The sequence below is a fragment of the Drosophila erecta genome, unplaced genomic scaffold, assembly GCF_003286155.1.
Source record: "Drosophila erecta strain 14021-0224.00,06,07 unplaced genomic scaffold, DereRS2 tig00000126-arrow-pilon, whole genome shotgun sequence".
Taxonomy (NCBI): Eukaryota; Metazoa; Arthropoda; class Insecta; order Diptera; family Drosophilidae; genus Drosophila; species Drosophila erecta.
In genome coordinates this window covers 10,697,685-10,713,736 of record NW_020825209.1, presented here as the reverse complement: position 1 = coordinate 10,713,736, position 16,052 = coordinate 10,697,685, and the positions used below count along the sequence as shown (strand labels likewise).

The following is a 16,052-nucleotide window of genomic DNA, read 5'->3' as shown; positions in this document are numbered from 1 at the left end:
TCTAAGTTTTTTTTTTAGCTTGCACTGATTTCAATCCATTTGAAGTCAGATTTTAAAAAGTCTATATTTGAATAAATTGTAATATCAAAATTACTATTTGTTAAGTTTTTTATTCTCGATACACAATTTTTACTTTTTACCCCCAAAAGGTAACCCAAAACTATCCATAGCTCTACATGTCTTCTTATCTCGCATATATTATTTACCTTTGATTACTTTGAACTAAAAGTGGAATGAGAAAGTTGCGTGTACATGTTTTGTATATTTAAAGATTTTGGTCTGCCGCGTTAACATTTTGGTTAGTACAGAAACATTTAAATTATGTATATAACTAGCGTATATATCTGCGTAATTTGCATTAAGTTAGCATAGGAAGCCACAACAACGCGATGGTGCAGATGTACCACATGGACCCTCTTCCAGACTATGTGATGCTTATGTCTGGGACGGAGCAGGTCTGGTTCACCTTGAAGATGTTGGACAGCTCGTCCAGCAGGGTCTCATAGCGATAGGCCACCCGGATCTCTGGCACATTGGTGCGCGTAATGTCGTTGCCCATGATGCCGTCCTCGTAGTAGATGGGTCCCAGCCACTGCTGTTTGATCTGTTGAAGGAAATTGGAATTGGAATCAGTTGTCCTGGCGTAGACGACTGCAGGCCTAGAACTCACGGCATGTGGGAATCCACTCATCATCACACTGTTCCTGGCCAGCTCGCACATGTCGCATGAGCTGAGCTTCCACACCTGGGCCGCAATGCTGTACTCCTCCATGAGGGGTTCCTGTAAAAGGACAGGGGTTCAAGTAATGCTGAATATGTAAACATGTAGGCTGACCCACCTTGGTGAAGTGGAATTGCAAGGGATCATCTGTGGAGAGGGAAATGATGAGGCCACGAGCCAAATACTCCGGCAGCGGATTGCGATGGTAGTTGAGGAACAGCGAGTTGTTCGACAGCGGCGACATGGCAATGCCGATTTGGGTCAGATAATACAGATACTGCAGCACGGGCACCTTGCGGAGCAGTAGGCCGTGGGAGATGTTCTCGGCCATGAGGTAGCCGCAAACCAGATGCTGCACGGGTCCAGCCTCGCCGCAATGGGGTCGCAGCACAAATGTGTTCATGTTGCGAGATCTGAAGTGGCAAAGGTGACAATGGGTTAATAAATCATACAATGTTTATATTCAGTAGCCGTAACTCACTGTCTAAACTTGTTCAGCACCGTCATGTTGGCGTACATATAGTAGATATAGTAGGCATAGGGCGGATTCTCCTCGTAGGTCCACTCCTCCGGTCGGGGCACATCATTGTCGAAGAGCGGATTCTCCGGCTTGGACTCATCGTCCACCGAATCGAACCCGATCACGTACTGCAGAAAGCGATGCAACTCGGGATGCTTACTGGGTCGGGCTGTCGCCTCGAAGAGCGGCAGGAATATATTGTTCAGGATCTCCTGGAATGACTTCATCATCTTGTTCGACTTGAAGATGTCGAAGAGACGGGGTATCTGGATCAGCCAACGGATGTTCGAGCTGTACACATCATTGTCGATGGCCCACTTGGCCAGTTTGTACCACTCATCCGGCGATTTGCCATAGATGGAGAGACGCAGTTCGGCGTTCTGGTACTTGGACTCCTCCAGATCGAAGGCCACTTCCTGGCGAGGGAATCGAGAAAATGGTGAGAATGTAACAAAAATTAAGTATTAATTTATTGGTCTATTAATAAGCACCTTTATGATCTGTGCAAAGTATTTGCCATTCAGATAGTTGTCCGTCTTGAGGAACACCTCCCTGAGCCGCGACTCCCCAATGGGATTGTACTTGGAGTTGAACTTGTCGAAGCGATGGAACGTGTTGCGATCGGCATGGACGTCCAGCATGTCGACGGTCAGATCGTAAGTGGTCAGGTTCATCGACTGGAACACCTGAGCCAGGGTCATCTGCTGGCCGTTGGTGACGGTGACCACCTCGTTGGCGTTGTTCTTCAGCGTCTTCTTGATGAAGCGCAGCAGATGCTTCTGGTTCATGCAGGACGCGGCATGGATGTGGGTGTCCACCTTGCGGGTGTTGTAGAAATCGCGATGCGGCACCGCCTTCTGGGCAGCCAGCTCCCGCAGCTCGTTGAGGAGCACGTGCATCTGATACTTGGACGACAGATAGCAGAGACGTCGATAGCAGAAGGATTTCCTATTATAGTCGACAGTTTGACATTATTTTAATAGCTTGAACAATTTATTCTTTGCTGCAAGTACTTACAATGGCCCATCGGCAATCATATTGCACATGACCTGCATGTCGTTCACGAATTGACTCATATCTGGATATTCGTATTTGATCTCACTGCTTTCGTCCTGGAATATCAAGATTTTGTAAGGATTCATGGTGTTCTTTTGAGCATGTATAGCCAGATACTTACATCATTCTCGTAAACGTGAAACACGCCGTTGAGGGGCTTGATCCTAAAATCTTCGTCTTTGGGAAACTCCACGTTCCACGGATTCGTGACCTTCAAATGCGAATGTCTCAAATGGACGTCTGCAGATTCTTAACCGTTTCGAAGCGATTCAAGACGAGTGTTTTTGTGTTAAATTCAAATTTAAAATAAGAAATTGGTTTAGTTGTGGCGGCGATCGGAGCAGCAATTGTAATTGGTACAGTTAGTGGCAAAAACTACACTCTACACTCAGGTGTTTGTGCGAGTGTTATTGTCAGTAAGTATTGGTGTCTATAACGTGCTATAGAGTGGACCTCCAAAATCAGTACACCTATTATACTTTTGTCTTCTAAAAAATTGTAGCTTAGAATTTTCGTTTAAGTTTTTCAAGCTTAATTAAATTACAAATTGTTGTGTTAAATTAGTCCCTATCAATTAAAAGCGCTACTAAACCTTGTTCTACAAAAACTTTCAAGGCGGAGTAGATGAGTCTTTCCTTTTGTACAAGGCGCTTCCCTTTCAAGGGACCAAAAAGTGAGTGACGAACGGCGAGAGTTTAAGCTTCTCTAGTGTCTACGGTTTTGAGTTAGGGCGTGTTGTTGTTGTTCTTTTGTGGTTAGCAAAAATATGGAACACACAAACGGGTAAACAAACTAAAAGCAAACAAATACAAGTAACATATGCAAAAACACTGAAATTAAAAAATAAACGGTCAATGATAACGTCCATGCGAGTGGTTGACAGAAAGTTGGATTCTGCAACGTGCTTCTACCAAGCAGTTTTGTGTAGCGGCCAAAATAGCTGGAGATAAGTGTGACCAGCATTGTGTTTGATGCAGCAAGAGAGAGACAACTGCAGGTTAGCGTGGCCAACTTTCTACCCTTTGAACGATTGTACAAAATGGATGATGCAATTAATCTTATAAATTATTATGCGAACTTGGGAACAAGTAACATAAACATGATTAGGTAAATTATTCTTATAAGAAACATTCATTCAGGAAAATGAATTACAGTCACACTGAATAAGCGATAGCTGGCCACACTGTCTGCGTTTAAAGCAGCGTTTGAATCTCTAATTTGAGGTTAGGAGCATGAATGACACAAAAAATTACACAAAACAAGATACAGCAGTGCTCAACGGAAATCAAACTTCAGGCAGAAAGTTAGAAAGGGGAGTGGTTCTTGTTGTATTCAAATCGAACATGTTGGAAGAGTTGGATAGGATGGAAGCGGGAAGGTAGGAAAATCATGTGTGCACACGAATTACCTTGTATGTTCGTTACACTCATTTTGCGAATGATGTCTATAAGAAATAATGAAAAATACGAGAAGAGAAATAAATAGTCGATAAAAAATCAAATTGAAATAAAAAAAGGGTCTAATAAGGCTGAAACATACAGTATGTAATATAGACCGGCAACTGCAAAACAGTAGTTCGTTTAAGGCTCTAAATAAAAAAAGGAGGTACATGAAAACGAAACGGAACGAGACTCGAGCGAGGCGGCTAAGGCTGCTAAGGCGGAGGCGAGAAAGAGACGGACACACGAGCTAACCTCTGCAATTAATTGAGGTGGCAACGCTTGCGCGTACAGTTTACACAAAACACACGCTAATGCCAACTTGTATTATACATTACTCACTCGCAAGTGAATTAATTGCCAAATATGAATAATATTTATAATTGGGTGCATCACAACACTCAGGGGACAATTATTATTGCACTTTCATACATATTTACATATTTGCAATGGACTGGGTCGATTTCATTCTAATTAAATACACCTATGCACTCTAATTTAATTTAAAGCCATACATCGACCCATTCCATGTAAATTGAAGGTACCACTGTACAAGGGCAGACCAGGAACTAGCTTTGAACTCTTTCTCCGGGAATGGGGGATAGGATTGATGGAACACAGGAACTCACCAGATACCTCCTTGACGGGCAGGTTGTTGATGCGATCCTTGATCTTCACCGTCTTGAGGAAACGGGCCGTGGTCGAGGGAAACGATTGATCCGACATGGACATGTAGTGGCTGCGCAGACGCAGTGCCTCGATCAGCAGGGTCGAGGCCCGCTCCAGATCCTCGAGGGGAACGCCACTGGTGTCCTCCCCCGAAATGGAGACCCGCTGAAAGTTGATGTCCGCATCGTTTCTCTCCATATCAACGGTGGACTCGCGGCCCTCGGTGCTGCTGGATGATTCCCTGTGCGTGGCCAACACGGTGGCTGCGGCCACGGGTCTAGGTCCTGTAGCTTGCCTGAAAAATGGACACAAACACGATTATTATACAGATTAAATAACACAGTTAAATGTATTAAAGTAATCATTGACCTTTCGGTTAACCAAATAGAAGAAGTACATAAAGCTGGGTAAAGATTTCTATAGATCTTACAACAATTTGTTACGGATTTAGTCACTGACAACTTTTGGTACTACTTGTATGCAATATATAAGGATCTCCTGCTAGGCTGACCATTTGCAATCATCGGGCTGATATTCGTAGCAGCGACCAAAGCTATAGCTGTCATCCGCGAAGGACATCCTGCCTGGACTAGTGACCGTCGACAAATGGAGCACTTCGCCTCGGGTCTGTTCACTTTGGTGGCGATGGAGATAGGGTAATGATCGATTGACCAGCTGATTTATGGCAATGCAAAGCTACCGATTGTCGCTAATTTGCACTCCAGCACGCTATTTAAGATAGCTCTTGCAACCCCCGAAGTTGCCACAAATTGCGTGTCTTGGTAAAGTATCTAAACTAAATTTCTATGCTTCGATTGTCCTTTGTCTGGCGCATAAATTCCAGCAATGGAAGAACTATTGGTTATTATTTTGCTTAAATTAATTGCTTAAACTCCAAAGATCCCTAAGAAAAATAGTTTAACTTTATGGTTCTACAACTTCTACAACATCTAAGGGGAAGTATCTATTTTGAAGAAGTAACTGAACTCTTTACTGGAAAAGTTGTAGTTCCCAAGCGTTATTAATCAAGTTCTATCAAAAATGGTTTAGAAAGTGTTCCTACTTGTAATCTTAAGAGTAGTTCCTAGAACTACTCTCCAAAACTTAAATTTCAATATCACTAGATGGGCAGATAGTGCCTCAACAACATCTTCAGCTACATATAAAAACCCGTCACTTGGGGATTTCCCCTCTTCTTTTTTAACTGGCGTGCGAAACTTGTCGGGATTCTAGGCTTATGCCCAAAAAACTTGAAGTGTCCGTGCGAGTTGGAAAGTTTTGGCCAAGAAGCGGCTTCCTGGCTTCTTCTCCTGCTTTTTCTTTCTTTAGGCGACGCCTGGCGTGCGACACGAACAATAATGATGGTGGTTCTTAGTGGGACAGTGGGTGGCTAGATGGCAGTTCGATGGGTAGTTTTCCCTATTAGGAGGGCTCAATGTCAGCGGAGGTCGCACAGGTAGTGGTGTAGTGTAGTACAGTGCAGTGGCAGGTGGCAGGTGGCAAGTGGGAAACTTTGGGCCGCGTTTCGCGACGTTGAGCTGCCCGTTTATTGGATCGGAGCGTACTGAAAGTGACGGCATCCGCGCCAGAACTCAACCGTGGCCTGCAGTGGTTCTCCTGCTGGTGGTGGTGGTTCATTACGCCATAAGCCTTAGCACCACCACCACCGCCATCAGCGCCACCATCAGTGGCACCAGCTCGGTTTTAGGTGGCATGGGCGAAAGTCCGTCACCTGCGACGTGGCTGCCTAATGCAGTTCCATTCAAAATCAAAACGTGTTCTGCATCGGTCCACACTTTCGCCGGCCAAAAAAGTAACAGAAATCCGGACTCTGGCCCGCTTTGGATTAGCCGGGAATGTACATCCGCCGCCCACCTGGCAGACTGATAATTGCAACGCCTACGCCTGTGGCTGCCTCATTACGCGGCTATAGAAACAGCTCATGAGTGAAATCCATGCAGACTGAAATGCATTCAAATCCTAATAATATTTTGTTATATTCTGTAAATATTTTGAGATGCAAGAGCATATTTCGAATGTTTCCAGATAAGACTCGTATTTTTTGATATTTCTTTGTTCGTTTCATTAGAGGGATCGAATGAAATGGATCCGTATGTTAGACTTGGAAAAAATCGAACCTTAGTAAAGACGGGCTGATAAGGTCTCAATCACGAGATCTGTGAACTCGCTGTGTTTTGTCTGCTTTGCAAATCCAAAGCGAATCAGCGCCGATTTAGGTTCGGATCTGATTACTAGAACCAAATAGTGGGGATTTAAGGAAACAGCGCAATACCCAAACAAACCGTATCTTAATTTTAGAGCGTAGAAAGTGCATACTAAACTTAAAGTTTCATTTTTTTCCTAATGAAACTTGGCTTTTCTGTATTTTTTGGAAACTTACATTTGCAAATCTGCTGTTTGTATTTTATTCACTTTAAGATCTTGCTAGTGGAGAGCACGTAGGACAGGTTGTAAAACCTATTAATAACTGATTAAACTGTATTATGTTTCAGTTTCCAATAGCGAATCACAAAGGTTTTGCTGATAACAGCCAAGTAATCAGGTCTTTCTCTCAAACCAACAAATTAAATGTATAATCGCTCAGAGCTAAATTAGCTTTTTAATTTTAATCGATTTTTAATCATCTTTAACACTCACTTTTCATTGAGATGGCGCTGGATCTGCAGCTTCTTCTCGATCTGTTCAATGGGAAACTGGGGCACCTCATATGGCGCCGAGATCTCGTTGGTCACCTCCACATCAGCTTCGGGCTTCTCATCAACCGGCGAATCGGTGAGATCACCTAGAAAATCAGATCGTTATATAGGGATTGAATCAAGAAAGGTAAAGGCATCGTTAGGTTACTGAGATCGTCTGACGAATTTGTGCCTGTGTCATTTAGCTGATTTCCCATCGTGCCACCAAAAAGTCGAACATCTACGCGCAACCGATGGGCGGTATCCATGCGATTGAAGTTCATGGCAGTGGAAAAGTGTACAGAAAGTGCAGAGAAAACCCGGAAAATAAAATCGGAGGACCGTGGCCAGGATGTTGTGAAGTAACCTGGTCGAGAGTTGCCGCCTGAATGAAATTGGAAAACGTCGAAGATCGGAGAATTCCAGGCCGAGATCTACCGACGTCGACGTCGGCAGAGGCGGCGACTGCGACTGCGACTGCAGCAGAGGCGCATCATCTTTGGGAGCACAAACAGAAAAAAAAACAAAACGAAACGAGCTAAAACATTGACTCCCAAGAAAAACAACCAAACGCAATTGATTGGCGATTACAAATTGGCGAGCAACAAAGTTTTAAAAACAAGAGGTGCACTGGAAAAGATGTACAAGTTTTGCGGCACATGTGAAGTTCTTTAAACTGATATAAAAGATCACTTGGATTTTGGGTACATATTCAATGACATTTTATAATATCTAATATTATTAAATTCAATTTTTCTTTTATATATATTTAAAATATAAATTTGGTGTAATTTTTTGCAGTGTAAGACAGCAAGAGAGTGGTGGAAATGGTTGGCGGGGGGAGGGGGGGGGGGTGTTCGTTGACAGTGATGATAGTAAAAATACGGGCGAAATCAAAACACGCACTGAACAAACAACAAACAAAATGAGAGGACTGATTAAAACGCTCCGAACTTGGAATACACTTTTCAAGGTCAGAAACAACAATAATCACTTATCATCAATGGAATAAACAATAACTAAAGAGCAAAGCGATATAATTTGTTTAATAAGTTGTGGCAGCAAAACATTTCCAGATTCTAAGCGACCCCATTACAGGGTGCAATAACTTTCAAGTAAGACTTAGGAGATGTTGCGACTGATTGGCAGCGCAGCGACAGAGGATTAGCGCTACACTGAAACCATGCAGTGCAACATACAATCATAAATTAACTAGACATTTTCCACAGCAGCTGTAATTTTAATTTGTGGCCAAGCATAGTAACATTAACAATTTAACAAATCCAACAATGAATAGCACCTCATATATGCCTTGACAGTGCATTTCTTCCAGTGTATCGAACCGTGTGAGTTATTGCTACAGGTTTTTTCGAGTAAGAGTGCTTTGCTGTGCGTGGGAGAGTGAATGTCATTTGCTTTCTTTTTGCAGCAGAGAAACAGCAGAGACAGCGAGAAAGGCAAACACATAGAAGAGATTTATGCATGTAAAGAAATATGTGTACATATATGCAAAATGACATTCAAATTTGGTATGATGTTATTAATGATTTCCATAATATAAACTAGCCCATCCTCATTCATTTTGTGAACTGAAATTAGCGCATAAGTTTTCTGCCTTCACTACCAATTGGCTACCAATTTCTCGCAGTGTGCGAGGTCAGTGGGTGGTTGGCTGGCTTGTGTAGTCGCGGTGCATTCACTTACATGGGCAGCGACTGGTGGTCGCCCGCAGGGAACTCGGCTTTTGGGGCATGGACATGGAGGTGCCGCTTGCCTTGCTGCCACTGGCGGCCGCATGGGACATCATAGATCCGTCGAAGGAGTCGATATCCTGGACGCGCAACTCGACGGGCGAACCGTCCGAGGTGCTCAGCATTCCGCGGTACGACATCTCGCCAAAGGATCGTTTCTGGATCGTGGGATCCCAAACGCTTATTGGATATCGGAAAATCCAAATGTGTGCCTTGTGGTGATACGATTTGAGTTTTCTCCGGTGTTTACTGATTTCAGTGTGGGGGATTTTGGAGTGTTCGTGTTTGTGCTTGTGTTTTTATTTTTATGTAATTCCCCCGGTGACAGGTGTCGCCGCTCTGCTCGAGATTCTGCTCTGGGCAATGTCTGTGGGCAACTGTCGGCTCGGATCGGTGGGATATATGTACATATACCGCCCGCGATCGGCTGCACTTAATTTAGTTTGAATTCCGTCCGACGCAATTCGCGCATCTTCTACGCGCCTGTCTTTCGCCTTTTTCGCTTTATTCTTTGTCTACGTCTCGCTGTTCTCCTCAGCTCTCTCTGCTTTCCGCCTCCCACTCTCTATACACATAGTTTCACACCTCTCCCGATCCCAGCGGATCCAAAGTTTATATATCGGGCAAAGTTGGCAGGGAGCTTTCTGGCACTCGCAAAGCTCGGAAAGCCCACCATGTTGGCTAATTATAAACAATATTTTGGATAAACAAACTGCATATAGCCACGCTGAATGGGCGGAACGAAGGGGGGTTTCAAGATCAAAGTACTCTGAACCCATACATTTCTACATACACATATATCAGAAGAATAATAATAAGCTATCATATCTAACATAGATGGAGGGCAAAAGGATTTGTCCAAAAATTCGCACCTCACAAACATGGCTAAAAATTGTCATAAAGCCAAATTAATAACTGAAATCTTTTCGATAAATTTGGGATATATAGTGCGATTGGTTCGTATTAAATACGGGGTTAGTAAGGGGGTTTAACATCATCAAAATTTGCGAAAAATGTCAAAATTGGATTGGGAAGTGAATTACCAAGTCAACAAGGTAAGACATTCAATTCTAGGCCCTCTACTTCCAAAGTATTGGCCAAAAAAGCCGAACTCTTTGGTCAAAATATCAGGAAAGCAACTGTTGGCAAAAATCCATTATACTTATAGTTTCTTGATTTGACAACTTGAAACTCTTATATGCTCATATATCATTGTCAAATCCGATCATTAGTCGACTATGATCGTATTTCTACATAATGCTTATAGAGCACCAAATTAATGACCCATTGGGGCGTAGTTTCGATAGGATAGACAGTATAACTACGATAAGGCCTCCTCGAAATGCCACTTAAGTTGGTGGTTTGCAATTTAGCAATTTTGCAATTTGTGTTTTCGGTCTGGTAACTTTCCTCTATTAGGAGGCTCGGCTCGATTTGTTTAACGCCCTGTCAGAATCGCTTATCATCAATGGCCCCCAGATGGGAGCCAAAATTGGAATTGGAAGTGGAATTCGAAGTGGAGTATCGGGTTGAAATTGGTTAGCGGTGGGCTGTTAATAAGCCATGGTTCCTTTGATAGCTTCATAGGCCAATTGGTTTGTTCAACCTGGTATTGTGCCAGGTATCTTTCTGCCAGGTCTGCAAGTCATTGTCAGTTCATTTGCCTTATTTGCCGAGTGTGCGATATGCAAACAGTATATGCACCTCGTATACCACATAAATGAATATATATATATATACTCATATATGTAGAGAAAGATGGGCATTCTTATAGACGTGCGTATATGTGTTTGTTTACCAGCTGTACGTTGTTTCAATTTATTATTCGATTGTGCTTAAGCTCATTTCATTTCATTTCGTTATATTTTTGGCACGCTCTTTGTTTTGTGTTTATTGACCGAATTGCGAACTTATTAATTGCTGCGTTCGGGATTTTCTTGATTTTTTGTTTTTTTTTTGGCAAAGTGCCCACTGAGATCCACTATTGATTTTCACATGAAAATATGGCCAACTTTCCGCCGCCATGACTTGCGTAATGGCAGCCAGGAAAAGTCGGCCAAAGAACGACTTTAGATGCGGCTATATTTTCCACTTTCCGCTCGATTCGACTTCGCGCCGACAACTGACTCTGGTTTTCCACTCAGTTTTTGTCGTTTTGATTGGGAAATCTGCCACACGTATGTACAATATGTTATAATAAGCCATGAATGTAAACGGTTTTATTTGGCATGACTATCTGCATTTAGTCTTGATTTCCCCCGGCGGAAAAGTAAGAGAAAAGCCAGCCGGAAAAGAGAAAACTGAGCGTAAGACAGCCCAAGAGAGTCGGCACGGCACCGCAAATAAATCATTTAGGGGCTTACATATTTATATGATTGTGTCCAAAAGGGTTGGGGGAAAATCGGGTGGGAAATGCAGAATTGTTTTCTTTTTGCCGCCGCCGCCGCCGCCCGCCGTTTATATTATTATTTGTTTCTAATTGGAAAACCCTGACCTATGCCTACGATGGACAGAAGCCAGCTGTCGTGGCCACAGTGCTGGTGAGCAGTTTAGCACCAGGTAATCTCCGTTTGAAAAAGGCAAACTTGAGATATTAATTATATGTGTATTACAGGCTAGTGCTTTTCCAGCAGTTTAATACATTTTAGAGCCCCATGAGGCACATTGCACCTCATCAAAAACATAACTTGAAACTTGAGTAACTTTGAGTCTTTTGCCATTCGGCTCCTTGGCTTCCCGCGCTGATTGAACAGAACACATTTCTCGTTCTCAAAAGCGGCGGACACATGTCGACCAAATGACTGCCCCAATTGAGTGGACGATGATATAAGTATTAGAATGGGATATGAGCACTAGATGGGCAGATAGTGGATAATAGACCTGGTACCGATTCCCACGTTTTGTGAACGCTCCCATACATACATACATGTATGTGCATACATGTGTGTGTTTGAATGCGAATCGCACTCAAATTTGGATGTTGTTATTCACCAAGTGTATTTATAGACCGATAAGAGGAGTAATTCCGCGTACTCATATGTACAACATTAGTTCCATTTTTCTAGCACAATCAACTCACATATCACAATGATTCAATCAACGTCCGCATATAATATAAGATTAGCCCTTTACAACTTGATCAACGAGTAGTTGCAATAGGTTCGAACGAAGTATGAATAACTTACAAAATGCCTATTATTTTGTACTGTGCAAAAGTTGCTGGAGTATCTGAGGTGCTGATAACAGACGAACATGAACAATAAGTGGAAATGTGGAGAAGATGAAAAAATAAAAAGAAGTGGCGGAAAATCAGTACATACACCATTAAACGTGGTTATCTACATTTTTAACTATTATCATTAATATTGCGAACAGTTTGGCCTAGTGATATTTATTTTTAAACACCATTTATCACGTAAGCATCGGACTTTCGTGTTATAGATGTTTTTGTTTGTAGATAAATAACTACCCATACCAATTGACCAATTGAAATGCGAGAGTGAATTTGAATGTGAAAGAATGCCCATTCCTGTCCACTGAGAGGCCACGTGGCGTTCGAGGCATCCATAAACCAAGCTGGACAAACAATAAACCCGCCCTGCCATGCACTAGATTAGATTAAAGGCATTGGACTGCACATTCAAATGGAGTTGGATGTCAGGGTCTTGGGTTCTCTCCCCTTGGGCGTTTTGGGCCTTCACTTCACTTCGCTGCTGCGAACCTTCTAGCGATGAGTCAGTGGCAAATAGAAGCGGCTAATTGGGCCACATACAGTCTGGCCCATAAATATAAATGTGGCCCTGTGTCTGCCGTCGCATGAGCTCGCCTCATGTTTAACCAATTTTCTAAATGGCTTCGTATTTGCTGTTGATTTTTGCCCATTGCGTTTGTTTGCTGCATCAACAAAAACGCCTAAATGCGAACCAACAAGCCGAAAGTAAGTACAAAGTAAAAATGCAGCACTTACACTGTATGAAAACAATAAATAAAGCACATAAAAGGTATGCTAACACGAAAAGTCGGTAAAACTTGGTAAAAAACACGAGAATGTCGGATGAATTGCGTTTGCTTGTGGAACAGTAGGAGTAATATTGAATGAAATTAGGCAAAAGTGGGGAAACTCTTGTGTTTTACAGAAAACTAGATATGAGGTTTGATAAAAGGTATCCTGTTTGGAAAAGTGTTGCATACACGAAGGCGTTCATTTGACTAGAAATCCCACTTTGAATATGAGTAATTTACCTTACTTAGTTATCCAAGTTAGTTGAAAACCCTTTTATTTCGTGAATACTTTATTTGTGATGATAAAACCCAGCTGCATTGCTGGAAAAAATAAGTAAAACTAGTGGTTCGTGCAAGTTACTAAGATTTAGTACCAAATTTTCTTGGCTGAGAACATTTTGAGCCAACAGAAAGCGAAAAATCGAAACCAGAATGACGTCATCTGTGGACCACCAACCAACACACGCACACACACATGTATACGTATATATACAGCATGGCATGCAACTGTGTGCAAAAGGCAAAGAAGGCGGAGATAATTGAAGGACAGAAAAGGGAACTCGTCGTCAAAGGAACCTCCTACGTCCATTATCCACATGGACATTATCATCAAGATTATCATCGCCATCAATGGACAAACTTAAGTATACCTAGTGTACTTTGGCCAGATAATTTATGCACAGTTACCAGCACGCCTTTTTCTTGCCGACTGATTAAAATAATTGCACGTCGTTACGATCACACACACACACACACAGAACCACTCAGTGTGTGCGTGTGTGTGTGTGAGGTTCTTTCGACATGGAAGTGGAAATATTTCACGGCGATGACCGTAAGCGAAGTGAACGAAGGCGCAAAAGTCAATGCATCCGACACACCCACACATGGGCATGTATTTCAGCCACACGCACGCAGGGGCGCACTGGAAGAGGGGCGTGGCCGGGGGTCAGAAGACCTGCCTTAAATAGATGGCCAGTGTAAGCTGTTTCTACGCTGAAGTCTCACGTAAGCTACAGAACAAAAACGTAGTGCTTAAGTTTGTGTCATCACTGTAGGGTCTGATAAATTTTAGGAAGTAGCGTTTATTTCAAGATTTAAAAATGAAACTAAAATACGAAATTGCCCTTAAAAACTAGACCAATCATTTAGTCAATCATTTGCAATGCAGAATAAACGCCGAAAATTGGTTTCTCTTAATACCAAGCAAATTGTTTACAGTAGTCAATTGTACAGCGAATTCCGCAAATTAAATGGCACAAAAGTGCAATAAATATGCAGATGAGGTCGCAATATTGACGAACGAAATGCAAAGTGAAATTTCCGCAGTTCCCATTGTTTGTAGATACCAAATACCTATTGCAATTTCAGCTAAAACTGCTTTTATGAAGTCGTTAGATCATTAGTAGATCAAATTTAAAGCAGTAAAAGCAACTTAATAGGAGTTGTTATTTTTATTTTTTTGTAATGCTCTTAATTAAACTCAAAACCTGAGCGATTCCCCCTGAGTTAATCCCCTTTTGCACGCCTCTGTGCCCGCACACACGCACATCCATCGCGGCCGCCCCCCTTGAGCTGCCACGCCCACAGTGACACACTCACCGCCTTTGCGCTTCTCGATGCGCCGCATCGTGGTGCAGCCCATGTCCATGTCCATCTCCATGTCCGTATCGAATCCGAAGCTGCGATAGCCCTTGGCACTCAGTGCATCCGCGTAGCTCTGCATAGCCCGGCGATTTCGGTGTCCTTCGGACCGGGTTCGACCCCACCTCCGGCTTGGAATTCGAGAACGAGCCCTTTTTCGGCACCTTCGCGATGGATTCGTTGCAGGTGAGCCTCAAACTCTAGTTTTGCACACTATAAACTCACAATCTCTATTTCGGTTTCTAGTTTTGTTGTCTTTTGGGTACTCAACGCACTCGATGGTAAAACACTGTAAAAAAAATGCAAACAACAACCACAAGAAGCGGTGGTAACAACAATAATACTGCTATTTCGTGTGCGATTGCAATGGAGCGAAAATAAAGCTTGTGTTCGGTGCGAATTTTTTTTGCGACTAAAATTTGTGAGCCAGTGCGCAGTGTGACCAGACCACTAGCGTTCGAGCTTACGACTGTGCCAGCGGAAAGCTTACGTTTCACGACGTAAGTGGGGACTCGAACCAGCCGTATACAGGTACATATATGTGATGTATTTCCATTGGAAGAATGCCGTCGAGAGCTTAACGCAACTAACACATCTGGCAGCCCTGGCGCTCAAATTTGAAATTGTGCAATTTAAAATTTACAACTCATTGCATTTTGCAGTGTTCCCCTACTTTAATGATTATCTATACTCGCCCAATGCCCCAACTTTATTTCAGACAAAACAGCCTTCTTTTCTTTTTAAATGTATTTTATTTGCTTGTCGTTTCTTTTTATAATGTAATGCATAAAAATGGTGGTGTTTTGTTTTGTTTAAAAATAAAACCAATAAACATTTCACTTGACTAGTGGAATACAAATAAGTTTACTTGTACACGACAAATAGGCTTTCTTGATTTTCTCATGTAATTTTGCATTCATTAAGTGAGTGGCAAAAAAAATGTTCGTGTTTCAGTAGTTTTCATTTTGGTTTTCGTTTCTTTTTTTTTTTTTTGATTTTTTTTTGGTTTCTAGTCGTCGTAAATGTCTTTGTATAAGGGGAAACGCAAAAGATCTCCGAACAAGTTTGATTTTTGTTGCTTGTTTTGTTCTCAGTTTTTACTTGGTTTCATTTTATTGGAACGGCTTTATTGAACTTTTGTTGTTGTTGTTTGGTTGCATATAAGTAATATTTGTTTATCGTTTCCCTTTGCATTTCGCATTAAAAACATTAATTCTTTGGCAGGCATTGCATTTCGTAGTTTTGTAAAAGTTTTCCTTCTTAATCGTTCTCAACGCAAGATTCGAATTCGAAACCGAAAAACGTAAGATTCGAAATATCTGAGTGATGTGAAAAAAACATGGTTCGTTTAATTTGATTAGTTCCATTTCAAATATTTTGGTTTTCCATTTATGTCCTGTTCAATTCATTACAATTTTGATTTTGTTATCAAATACACATCAATACGTTGGTAGTTTAAAAATTGTGTTTTCTTTTATGCGTTTTCGCTTTGTTTTTTTTTTTGTTTTCCTTTTTGTCTTGTTTTGGTTTTGTGCTAAATTACATTTTAAAAATATG

The 16,052-nt window shown here is 42.0% G+C and overlaps 1 protein-coding gene across 10 annotated transcripts; it reads right to left on the bottom strand.

Annotated features, from left to right (window-relative positions):
- Positions 1-242: 242 nt before the first annotated feature.
- On the bottom strand, positions 243-14,937 carry LOC6550858 (AMP deaminase 2). Of its 10 annotated transcripts, none has more exons than XM_015155825.2 (11): positions 14,454-14,937; positions 7,064-7,208; positions 4,366-4,700; positions 3,706-3,741; positions 2,419-2,546; positions 2,259-2,353; positions 1,733-2,189; positions 1,203-1,657; positions 840-1,134; positions 671-781; positions 243-604 (listed from the first exon to the last, which is right to left on the bottom strand). In XM_015155825.2, the coding sequence occupies exons 1-11, from the start codon at positions 14,575-14,577 to the stop codon at positions 425-427; spliced, it is 2,361 nt and encodes a 786-aa protein (XP_015011311.1). In that variant the 5' UTR covers positions 14,578-14,937; the 3' UTR covers positions 243-424. The 10 variants fall into 10 exon arrangements, with proteins under 10 accessions (XP_015011311.1, XP_015011315.2, XP_026838295.1 ...); XM_015155829.2 differs by lacking the exon at positions 14,454-14,937 and adding an exon at positions 8,806-9,539; XM_026982494.1 differs by lacking the exon at positions 14,454-14,937 and adding an exon at positions 8,806-9,539 and having other exon boundaries at positions 2,419-2,537.
- Positions 14,938-16,052: the final 1,115 nt, after the last annotated feature.